The 12,817-nt window shown below is 39.1% G+C and overlaps 1 protein-coding gene across 1 annotated transcript; it reads right to left on the bottom strand.

Moving 5' to 3' along the window:
- Nucleotides 1–1,424: 1,424 nt before the first annotated feature.
- Nucleotides 1,425–12,693, bottom strand: LOC138022778 (uncharacterized). The gene is made up of 9 exons (XM_068869723.1): nucleotides 12,488–12,693; nucleotides 9,252–9,486; nucleotides 8,508–8,732; nucleotides 7,503–7,676; nucleotides 6,261–6,417; nucleotides 4,259–4,473; nucleotides 3,944–4,163; nucleotides 3,482–3,738; nucleotides 1,425–2,392 (listed from the first exon to the last, which is right to left on the bottom strand). The coding sequence occupies exons 1-9, from the start codon at nucleotides 12,541–12,543 to the stop codon at nucleotides 2,234–2,236; spliced, it is 1,698 nt and encodes a 565-aa protein (XP_068725824.1). The 5' UTR covers nucleotides 12,544–12,693; the 3' UTR covers nucleotides 1,425–2,233.
- Nucleotides 12,694–12,817: the final 124 nt, after the last annotated feature.

Raw genomic sequence — 12,817 nt, 5'->3', positions numbered from 1 at the left:
AAAATACCTGGGGAAGTGTACATACAAGATCTCAGTGGTTAAATTTGGACAGCTCTAATCACCGGATAAATCACTATATCCAAAGGATAAGCCCTATCTAAACCATTCGAGTAATCCAGTGCATATAGATTAACTTGTTTATATCGCTCTTCCACCTTTAAGGAAGGAAGATGTATATGTTGTAAACGACCGATATGTAAGCGTCACAAAGTGTCTTCTTCCCTTTCTTAACTTGTGCATCAGCTGTGTCTAGAATTGCCACTGAGGTATCTTTCTTACTTACTTACTGACTCTATTGTAATTGCCTTCTTGTAAATGAGAAAACTGGCGTTTAGATCGTGATGTTCACCAGTTCATCAACATTCGGCGTGCATTTAATGAGACATTTCGTGACGTAAGTGATAAGTGGTTTTGTCATAGAATTCAGGGAACACCTTTTTTAACGAAAGATCATGCAGGTCATTGGCTGACGTTTTGACAACCATTGCGAAGTACTAACACCAGCTCTTTCACGGCAAAAAGTAAAGAGAAAGGGAAGCTTTGTTCATGCTTAGTGAGGGGTAAAGCGTGACGCGTTTTGGAGCGTGTGTGACTGTGGTAAGGAAGCCACTTATGAAGGAAGCCGACTCAGCGGATGAAACCACTTGGTTGTTTGTTTGTTTGTAAAACGAAGTTCGGTTGCATTCGAGAAAACCGGAGAAGAACTGAGTTAGTGCCAGTCAGAGAGCTGGATATGAACACACACAGCGGCATGAAATCCCACTACATGCCCTTTTCAGTGCCTTATACACCTGTGAAGATTTGTCGAACTTATTTCTGCAAGACCATGCACACAGGCTTAGACATTCTTATGCCGTTCAAAAGGACAAAAATGAATTTCCTGAGTGATAGACTGCAACGCGTCAAATTAGCAAATGACTGCTATTCAGACTGGGGTTCCGTCCCATCAGGTGTACCTCAGGGCACCAAATTAGGTCCCTGGCTCTTTGCATTAATGATAAACGATTTGAAGCACGGTGATCCGTTATACTGGAAATTCGTAGATGATACGACTGCATCTGAAATCGTACCTAAGGGTGGTGTAAGTGAAGCACAAGGTATAGTTAATGAAGTTACTACTTGGTGCAATAAGAACAGAGTCCAGTTACCTCCTGATAAGTGTAAGGAGCTAAGAATAACCTTTTCCAAGCAGCCACCAACTTTTGATCCACTTATTATAAATGGAAATGAGATTGAAGTAGTAAAATCAGCGAAATTACTTGGCGTTACCATAAGTAAAGATTTGACATGGAACGAACATGTTGATAATGTAATCAAGAAAGTTAACAAACGAATCTACTTCCTAATTCAGTTAAAGAGAGCTAAGGTGCCTCCAAAAGAGCTTTCTCTTTTCATGTGACTTGCATTAGATCAGTAATGGACTATGGGGTTGTGAGTTATTTTAATTCTTTACCTAAGTACCTTAAGTACGAATTTACACGAGTTGAAAAGAGCGCCATTTCAATTATATTGCCAGGATATGATTATATAGCAGGATTAGATAAGTTAGGACTGTCAACTGTAGAACTACACCATCAACAATTGTGTGAACGATTTTTCCAATCAATAGAAACAAACAAGAGCCATAAATTAAGGCAATTACTACCTATGGAAAATATCAATAAATATAATCTTAATAATAAGCATAAATATAAAGCCCCGGTCGCTCGCACCAACCGGGCAAAGAATTCGTTCATCCTGTCCATGTGTGGATGATATAGTATCCACCAACACGACCAGTGGAGACGTCTTCTTTGTTCCGGTTGGTGTTAGTGAACATTTTAAATACCTTATGTTTTCCTTTTTAATTGTATTTATTGTAATAATAGATAGTTATATATATATATATATTTTTTAAAATGAAATTATGTAATTCAGCCAGTCGGCTGCAAATAATTTTTAATAAACAACAACTACTACTACTACTACTACTACTGCTGCTGCTGCTGCTGCTGCTGCTGCTGCTACTACTCCTGCTGCTGCTACTGTTACTGCTACTGCTACTGCTACTGCTACTGCTACTGCTACTGCTACTGCTACTGCTACTGCTACTGCTACTGCTACTGCTACTGCTACTGCTACTGCTACTGCTACTGCTACTGCTACTACTACTACTACTACTAATAGAATTTTTCCACGGAGCGCGAGACCTCCGTCACCAGTGAAGTCACTTCCACACAGACGTTCAAATGTTCTAACTGGATTGTTCATTTTTGCAACAGTTAGAAATGAATTGGTGAACGTCTCGGACAAACTCAAGAAATTCTGGCATTTTGGCCACGATCATTTCCGGTTCCCAGTCCTCGCTGAGGAGATCACGGTCCCATTCTTCAGTGCCAAGGTGGATGTCTGTCTGTAAACGAAATGTATAGCAAAAAATTGCAGATTGTGTATAAAATGAAGTCGCAAGGCATAAGGAACTGTTTCAATTTACTCTTGATTCGGCAAATTGGGAATTTCGTTTGATTTGAAACCCATTTTTCTGACACACAACTTTAGCCAACAGAGGACCAGTAACTCCATCCCCCTAAAAATGTTCAAAACCCTAAAGGTCGCCGTATACTAGCCGATTTTTTGTCGTATGACTGCAGATTTTTTTATCCGCCATGTTGAGAAAAACGTTAGATCAGGTGACTCCTATAACTCTTCCTAAAATTGTCGCAGATTTGTCTGAATTCACCGCACACAAGCCGACAAGTGAAGGTTTTTCGTCGGGGGACAAAAAAATCGGCTAGTGTGCGGCAGGCCTAATAGATACCAAATCTGCCTTGAAAATACTCAAACACCAAATGCAAGAATTCGCTGGACAAAATACCGAATATTTTCGATGTGATATCATGGAAACGGATATCAGAGATTCCTAACACTTCCTCCTAAGGCGTACATGTCTTTCCGGTGCTTTTTGCCGACCGCGCCTAACTTTGAAGTTTTACCGCTACCTGATGTGAACACGGTTAAACGAATTGCTTTGGTTCCGGTCAATGAAAATTAGTTCCTTGGTTCAACGATAACTGGTTTCCAACATGTTTTCAATTCGTTTGATCAAATCCGCCTTGGTTGGTTATTGGCATACTTAATAGTAAATTTGATGGCACTAAACCTAATTCGTTGCTAGAAGGCAGCGGATACCTACTTATACTAAAGAGAGAACTTTTGAGCACCGGCTCATACAGCCTTTTCCCTTGGGGAGTCTAAGGCAATGCGCCCCACCTTCATTCTGGCAGCCCCTCTGTCAGCCTTTAAGAGTTACAATGAATTGCATTCTGCTTGCTGACAAGGGTTTCTCAACTCTCTGGCATCGGTTCCAGCCTTCCCTCTACATATCGTGTTAAGGTACCCAAATTATACGGTAAATTATATTGGAATGAAGTCCCACTTGCGGGTAGAAATGTTCTTCCAAATTTGCGCGGTCAGTACTTGTGATGCTAGTATGTTACCTTACCGTTTTTCGAGATTCTTCTTCCTTATAATCCCTGCACCAGGTACTCTCCTTGGACACAATCATCGTAAACCCTGGCCGGGGAGTGTATAGGGTCCGATGGGCACACCTTCGGTAATTGAATAGATATCCGTGGGGTAGATCATCGTCCGGAAGAATTAATCCGTCAGCATCGGTGAATTTTAATTTGGAGAGATAGCGAGACAATAGCTGTGTTCCCTCTTGTTCATGGACGCCATTATTTTTGGCAATAACATCATCTGTAAGACAAATTCCATCTTTAGTCGCATCTAGGAGCGTCATTTCTGAGTTTAATTGTGATAACACATCAAAATAATCGATAAATCTGTTGTGAAAAAGTACAGGGAAAACAACATTCCATAATTTGTCGTTCTCTGAAGTGGAACCCTTTGTCGGTCGTGATAACATTTTTCAATTAATGTCATCAAGGACATTTTCAGTTACCTGTAAGTGCCCGTATGATGAACCTGTAGTCGATTTCACAGCCAGGAAAGATTACGTTAGCAAGAAAAAATTTTTTGGATTGCAAAACCAGCCAGCCTCGACATCTCTCTCGAGTTGCTTCGTCCTCAAAGCGCAACTCTTCCACGATATTGCTCACGTCGTTGAAAGGGACGGGTATTTCCTCTAGCTTCGTTTTGACGTCTTTCCTTACAACCCATACCTAGTCAATATGATAGAAATGTAAGAAAATCAAAGATCAGACGCTTCAGTAGCAATTGCAATTACGGACCATCGTAAAATCCGGGGCAGTTGTACCTTGCATCGTATTGCCTGACTTCTTGGGGATAAAAAGCTCAAATCGTATCTTGCCATAAAATCCTCTTCAGTGCTTTCACCAAACGTTTCTTGTATCGCTTTGTGATCGAGATCAATGCCTTCTTTGAAAGCAACGTTCCACTCACTTCTCTTCACCGGGCTGGCTCGAAGTTTGTTGGTCGCTTCTTCGATGCACCAGGTTTCGTCGACATCGGCTGCAAAAATTCCAAATAAAAGTATGGTTATTTTTCAATGAATACCAGGAGCTCATGATGAGCTCCTGTGAATACCCAATCGATTGGGTAAAATCCGAGGCAGAAATAGAGCCAGTCACCCGCTTTCAACGAATGACTTGAATCGTCATTGTTAGGAAAGTTCTTAAACAAATAATGTCACGTCACGCCACATTAGTGTGGGGAGCGCAATAAGGCACATTTTCCCTCCCTTTTGGTCTCTGATAATCATTTGAATAAAAATTTAAAGGCCCACGTTCGCCCAAAAGTCATTGCGGTCGTTTGTTGTTGTTTTGAAGTGACGACTTGTCCAAATGCTGATTGACTAAATGCACTCAGGCGAATCACGCGGGAAAAAACATCAGCTATTTAAATTTGGGTATTTCGAAGAATTAGCAGGTTCCACCTACCCCTTTCAAACTCCATGGATGACGCCTTGTTTGACTGTTTTTACCGTTCTTTCTAAAGTAACATACTCTTAATAATTATTAAATAAGAAGAACCGCTTATTCTTACTGCGGTTTTCATAATTCTGCGGAATCTTACCTTCAAGCGCTAAGCACCAAACTGCGTCTTGGCTTCCATCAATCAAATTTCCGAACATAGCTGGGAATATCACAGGCGACCCAAACGCATAATTCGAACGCTCAGTCAACGTAACGAATTGTAGGGTTTATATGGGAAACATGAAATGCCGAAAAAAAATCGGCTAATCCTAGCTTACAGCAGGAAAATAAATGAAATAAACTTACTCTTACTTCACCTTGTGTCGATTGAAGGCGCTCAGGGCTAGTTTTAAAATGTGCTCCTATGCTTCATTAAATGAAGACAAGACTGGAAACTCGCAATCTCTGAAGCCACTGACTACTCTGCGATCGAGGACGATTTAATCCCAAAAATCTGCTTGATTCGGCCTTTTGTCCACTCTCACGTGAAGATCGATAACAAACGATACAGCACAAAGGCATAGAGTCCGAAAACAATCTCTCCATACTTAGAGAACAAGCCAGTTTTCACTTAATCTTCTAATTACTTGCAAGCAATAAAAAATGAGGGTTACCAAGTTCGTGGGGTGTTTTCAGAAGGATTTCCTGTTGCTATAGTGACTTGTTTTGTCACAATGTTGAGCGCATTTTGTTACGCAATAATCGTTCTTTCGCGTGATACCATATTTATTGCTGTTTCATTTGGAAACATAACATTACCGTTTCGTGAAAGTGTTGTAGAATTGATCCTTTTAATGAGACATTACCTCCAAATTGTTGAAACTGGTGTCAGCCCCCTTATCAAGTTTCCCTATTTGAATCGGTATATTGCAGATTGCAACATTTTCCATCAAAAATTATGCAATCGCCTTCTTTAGACTTTATTCTTAATTTATCAAGGTCACGGAGACGAACGACAAATGTACAGGAGAATGACTTAGAGATAGAGAAGGGACTTGCTGGACTGACATAATCTCTTAACGAGTGTTTTATGCCTTCGCTTGATTGATCTTTTTCTTACCGAAGATTTTTTATGTACATATGTTTTAGATCAATATGTTTTAGATCATCATCATTATTATTATTATTATTATTATTATTATTATTATTATTATTATTATTATTATTATTATTATTATTAAAACAGCACCTTTTAATGGGAATTCTGGTTGCCCCCTCAGTCATTCTCTAGTCATGCATGCATATCCTTAAGGTTGCATCAGCAAAATTAAATTGAGCTATCATGATATCACATCAGGCAAAATCGATATTCCTTGAACTCACCTTCATCTGGATCCCGGATGACGACCGTTCCAAAATGACACCACATGTCTGCCTTGTGGTAATTTTTTGCATTTATTTCTTGCTTGATCTTTTGCAAAGACAACAAAGCGTTTTGAATCAGGCTGTTATCGTAACTGTAATGCAGTTTGCACGCTCCCTGAAAGGTAATTGAAGACGTTTTACAGAAGTGATCGGCCACTTTTATACTAGAGACGTGGAGACGCATAATCCGTTCAGACGAATTATGCATCTCTCATGTTATCCGTCTAGTGTAAAGACGGGATGATCAATGTAAGGCGCATAATCCGTCTGGGATGAACTTGGGCAAACATTTATTTCTGCGTCTGTTAAATTCGTCTAGTATAAAGACGGGCACTAGACGAATAACTGATGCGTCTGGGCGAAATATCCACTTTAGCACGTCTTCTATGACGCATTAAACTTCATAGTTCGTCCAGAAGATCAAGGATTTATCCAAATCAAAACAATTTTTGCACTGATTTACTCAAGAAGGTTTGCAAACTTATTTGAGGGAAAAAAATTGGGGCTAGGTGCACTTTAAAGGGAGCCTCTACTCAAACTTAAGACAGAACACAACATTTTACAAGAAACATCGTTCCCAATTTTTCCAATGAAAGCGTTTGTATCTGAAATAAATAAATTTTAAAACCACTCGTTTTGGTTTTCAAATTTCCCGGGCGCCGCCATCTTGAAAAATTGTGACATGTCGTGGTTACCCAATAGTTTCAGCAATAGGGGAACCACGACACATCACAATTATTCAAGATGGCGTCGTCCAGGAAATTTGAAAGGGAAAATAAGTGATTCTAAAATTCACCTTTTTCGATACAAGAAAATTGTCGATCAAATTTGATTGCAAACATTAAAATTATTCATTAGTTTGAGTGGAGGTTTCCTTTAAAAGTTCACGTTCGAAGGTTGACAGTACATTCTGCATGTGTGGCAAGCGAGAAGGTCCTAGAATGGGTGGGGAGGGAACCAGTCCATTATTTTAACGCAAATATTGTCTCAATGTGTCCAAAAACAAAATCTCAAACTACGCTATTTTCAAAAACAAAGACTCTACTGAACTGACAGCATGCAAGAAAATGTCTTTAAGACGTCTTTCACTTGATACCGATAAAACCTCAATACACTGCTTACGTTTTTCTTTTGGTTTGTTTTTATGTTGTTTGATCCACACTCAAAATTTATATAGCTTCCTTATTTACACGCACATACCTTAAACTGCAGATCGAAACCATCAGCTGGTCTTAATCGATATTGCGATCGTGCGCCAGCCAATATCATACGGTCTTTTCCTTCTAATGGTACAAGCTTGAGTTCACATTCCTCGGGAAGGTTTTCTTCGTCTATATAATTACGGATCAGTTCGGACCTTACCCTGGTTGATGCCTGAGAAAGGAAAACTGAATTTCAAAAACTTCTTAAAGACCCACCTTCAACCGACAGGCATTACGAGCCGTGGAACAATTTTCATATATGAAAATACAACAAAAGCTGAAATTCATCTAATCAGATCGCTACGATAAGCAATGCGAATTTCCATAACAAAAACAAACGGTCGAAAAGCCTGTCGGTTGAAGATGGGCCCTTAGTAATTAATGAGGCTAACAGCCTATCAAAACACCGATAAAACGTCACGTGCATGAGCTTTAAACCCGATAAAACACTCCTCATTAAAACTAGTAATAGTTTTCACTACATCTGCGATCGCCTAAGACAATATGGATGGCAGTTGAAGTGTTTTCCAATCAATATGTGTTGCACATTGTGGTGTCTTTGTGTTATGCTACATGCAATTACGTAGGTAAATGAAAGTGAAACTGAGATGCAAGGAAATGATGGGCAACAACAAACAGCCTTTATTTTCAATTTCCATCAGCGTTTATTCAGTTGATCATTATGAAAAATGCCTTGAAAATATGATGGTAACAGAAACATTAATTAGAAGGCAACATTTTCGTTTGATCCAAGTGGTTCTTTCCACGGTGCCGTGAAATACGTGGAATATTCTGGAAGCCGTTCAATGGCAGTTTTAGACCCGATAAAACACTCCTGCTTGTTTATTAAAACAGCACAATTATACCCAGTCTCTCAAACAATAAATTGATACGCGATTGAGAATGCAGGGACTTAAATACTCTTTCAATACGTTTTTGGGGACGGAGCAGGAGTTTTCCATTAGAGTTGCTATATTAACGAAAGGCAAATAACAGCTCTTACCACCTTGGTCCTCAATAGATACTCGGCATGTTTCACTTTTTTCCTACCGCCTGTCACATACAGTCCACGAGCGGCATTTTCCGTCACGCCTGCTCCTGTAAGAGTGCTAACGTATCTAAGGTTATCTCCTCCAGGGCCATTTACCGCTTTCTTGAACTGCTTTGGAATCTGTACCACTTGACCAGGGGAGCGGTGGTTCCTGGTTTCTTCAGTGGAGACCTCGGCCTTAAAATAATTAAATAGTAGCCTTTGACCTCTTTTGTCCAAATTAATTATCATGATCATCATCATCATCATCATCATTAATGTTAAAATAATTAAAAAGTAAAGAATGAAGACGTGACTGTTTATTTTGCCTTTCATAAGCCTGTGAATTCTGAAGCTCAAAATCCAATCTACGGTTTCTTTTTCAAATTAGTCAATCAGTGGAGCGGGACGGTTTGATGCGTCATATCAAGCGATGCGATTGGCTAATGCTTGATTCAGATTGTCACTTTCGTTTTTCAACGGTCCGTCAACTGTTGCTGCAAATACGACTGCCAAATCACTGGAGCGGGACGGTTTGATGCGTCATATCGAGCGATGCGATTGGCTAATGCTTGATTCAGTTTGTCAGTTCCGTTAAGTTTTTCAACGGTCCGTAAACTGTTGCTGCAAATATGACTGCCAAATCGTTGTATGAATGTTGAATGTAGAATATTTGTGAAGGAGTGGTTTAACGACAGCAAAGAAAGTTGCGCTCACCACTTTTTCGGCGATTAGTTGTTTTGCGCATGCTCGTTCTGACTTATTACCGCGGATCATAAAACCAGCAGGCTCCTTAGTAGGTGAAGTTTGTGTGATCATTGCCCCCGAGTGTCTTTGTAATTCTTTTATTGTGTTTCCATTCTTTCCGATTACATAACCCAGCAGGTGTTTAGGAACGGCAATAAATTCACCACCTTCTGTACTTTTTCCTCTGAGGTCATCATAGGTGGTCCTACAAATTGTGCAAAAAAACGCCGGCTCATTAAGGTGATATTGGACTTCTTCAGGCTGTCCCTTTTATATAAGTATAATTTATATCCAAAAAAATGTATGCATATGCAGTCTACTGGGGGAGGGTCTGGGGTAATCCCCCCAGGAAATTTCGCCATTTTAATTTCTTTTAGTGGCATTTCTGCATTTTTGTGGTTTTCTATAAGGTCTTTATTCTCGCCAATGCTTGTCCGCCATTTTTGGAGCTGCTAAATGGAGCAAGACTACTGGCCTTATGGGCGCTTTCCATTTGACAGAACTGACCGGCCAGACCGGGTATTTGGAAGGAATAACTCTACAACGCCTTCAAACTAACACAATTCGAAGATGATATATACTCCTCCAGACGGATGCGAGAGATTCTCATGTCTTCCTTTAAATTGCTGCATTTTCTTTACAAACTGACGGGTCTGACCGGCCAGTTCTGACAAAAGGAAAGCGACCTATGAGTCTACACAACATGGGGAGTTCAATGAAGAGACTGGGCGAGACATTATAAGTGTAATACGTAACATTTTACACTCAGATCGCAAAAAAAATACTTTAAGATAAGTTATTTTTTACCATGTTTTCAGAATTTCATGATAAAGCAAAAGAATCTGATTCAAATAGGGAGAGTGGGAGGCAACACATTTTAAAATTAATTGGGAGGGTTTGAGTGTCTGAATTTAGTTCTTCCAAGAACTTCAATCTATTAATAAGACAATCTTTGATGACGTCATTGTTTGCATTTTTTGTTATTACGAGTTTGCTCACAGAAGGCATCATACTATTTACAAATTAACTTCAAAAGGTAAAAGAACTTGTTCGACTTTGTTAAATTTGCAGTATTTTAAAGCCATTCAGCTTTGATATAACGAGTCAGTTACAGTATTCCCTATCAAAAATTGATAAATTATTTGGTGGCTAACGATCCCACGCATTCTTTCAAAGGATCATTGCTCAGAGATTATCTTGTATATCGCGTTCAATTTCTCAGAGAAAGATTATTGTGCAATGCACTAACAATATTTACAACCTCGTCCCTAGGGGTCCCTTTTGTCACGCTGATCAAAAGGATCGCGGCATCTGGGAACGAGATTGCAATATTCAGCACTTTTTATTCTTAGCTGACTGATAAGAAAACGATTGCATATGTAATAGAACTTTGAAAAGAATTCGACAAAAATAATTCGAGAAATGCATGCCAACCTTTTTGGCTGTCAGAAGGATTTATATAGATGACTTATTACTAAATCAAATTGCCTCTTAATCCAACAGTGTGGGAAGTCCACCATTATCTAAACAACCAGCGTTTTTTCCCTGCCAAAAAGTTCCCTGATACTGATTGGCTGATATTTACCTTCATTGTATTCCTTGACATTTGATTGGTTACAAGAAATTACCTAGATATTTTAAATTGGACTCTAATTTAGGGACAAATTGGACATTTGATCAAAATGAAAGAAAAAGCGACCTGCTTGTAGTGGATTTAGAGCCAGCTATGTAATAAGCTTTATGAATTGAAGAAACGACTACGCTATTTGCGTGATGGCGTTTATTTACAAGCAAGATCATAATTGTTATTTCCATTCCACTAAAAATTTCGAAAAACCCGGGTAAGGAATCAAATGGAACGGAGGCATTCCGGATAAGAAAAAAAGATCGGAAATTTCTGAAGAAAATCGCGTCTCATTGGTTCATTCCTCTTCGGGCGTAACTTCTTACAGGAAATTAACACAAATCGTTAAAATTCGCGTTTATTTAAGTCGCGGTAATTGTGTTGACATTAATTAAGTGCAGCGTCAATTTCCGTGCTCTTAATTTCCATTACTTTAATCCTGTTCTTGAAACCTTTCCAGACACCCATGACACCGAAAAAACAATAAAATAAGGTGCAATTTTTCAAGCCCTACATTAATTAGAATTTTGAGGACTGTTTTGTTGACCAGGGGGCTCTGTTTTGTTCAGTGACTTTTTTGCATCCATTGTTGAATAAATTTGTTCCAGTGGTCACCACCAACCATCTTACTCGCGTCTATTTCCTTCATTGTGAAATTCTTACTCCTCTTTAGCTTTAATTTTCTTAATTCGAAAGTCGTTTTACATTAAATTTGCGTTAATATCCAATACCCTTAATTTCATGTAGCATTAATTTTCTATAATATTGGTAATTGATGTTTATATTTTGTTGGAGCAATATTGGTTGATGTGGTTTGTTTGCTGTTCCATTCGCCTAATGAAATTCTCGAAATTTTTAACTGAAACGTCTGGTCCAGTGGAAAGCACCCAGGATTTCTGTGCTTTCCTAGGAATGAACAAGTGAAAATTGACGTTGTACAAACGTAAGGTGTGCCAATTAATTTAATTTCATGCAGCATTAATTTTCTATAATATTGGTAATTGATGTTTATATTTTGTTGGTGCAAAACCGACATTTGACTTGATTTACTTTCATCGTTCACTTCAGTTTACAGTGTCCCCAATTAGCGCTCCAGCGCTAGAACGACTAGACACTTACATAAAGTTCCTTTCCTTATTGGTTCATGTGGTTTGTTTTCTGTTCCATTCGCCTAATGAAATTCTCGAAATTTTTAACTGAAACGTCTGGTCCAGTGGAAAGCACCCAGGATTTCTGTGCTTTCCTAGGAATGAACAAGTGCAAATTGTCGTTGCACAAACGTAAGGTGTGCCAATTGCGTGACAAACATTCTACGATAACACAAGTGGCGTAATACTGTTCTCGTGACAGGCCTGATCAGATCACCGCTAAAATCGTAACACGAAAGATGCCATGATGTCAAACGGGGTATTTCGTGGAACTGTATTACAAATCATTCCCTAAATGGAGGAAGCGGTGATTTAAATACGATGAAAACCGAAGACTAGGTCAAAGGAAGCAAAGCAAGAATCGGTGGTTAAGAGGAAAGCTTAACACTTTTGGTATCGTTTTCAAAACAATACGAAATCGGATTTTAAAATACCTCCGTGTTCGTCCTCTCGACGTAGAATTCATTCGATTCTTATCCCTTCCGTCCATTCTTGTGAATTTGTGTTGATCCTGTCATATACTTTCTTGTTAAAATTAATCGAAATAGGAGCCACATTTATCGGTTCTAAGCCATAAAAATACAGTCAATTTAGCCGAATAGAAAATAACGTCCGAACCCGGAACTTCTTCGTCGTTACCAGTCTCCTTAAGCAAATTCACGGACAAGGTTTACCGGGTAAGTCACGCAATCGAGTCACATAACTCCATTTGCGCTCTCCGACCACAATTTGTGACCTATGCAGTTTTTAGTGGACACTGACGT

The sequence above is a fragment of the Montipora capricornis genome, chromosome 11 (assembly GCF_036669925.1).
Source record: "Montipora capricornis isolate CH-2021 chromosome 11, ASM3666992v2, whole genome shotgun sequence".
Lineage (NCBI taxonomy): Eukaryota > Metazoa > Cnidaria > Anthozoa > Scleractinia > Acroporidae > Montipora > Montipora capricornis.
The sequence above is the reverse complement of the archived record's forward strand: the minus strand, read 5'-3'. Positions and strand labels throughout refer to the sequence as shown.

Bases quoted from the DNA above. Each gene is read 5' to 3' on its own strand.
- LOC138022778 (XM_068869723.1), bottom strand. From the start codon at position 12,543: ATGGACGGAAGGGATAAGAATCGAATGAATTCTACGTCGAGAGGACGA. The intron at 4,164-4,258 runs GTACAACTGCCC...CATATTGACTAG, and splicing joins GTCAGGCAATACGATGCAAG to GTATGGGTTGTAAGGAAAGA. The intron at 2,393-3,481 runs GTAAGGTAACAT...TTTCGTTTACAG, and splicing joins AAGAAGAATCTCGAAAAACG to ACAGACATCCACCTTGGCAC.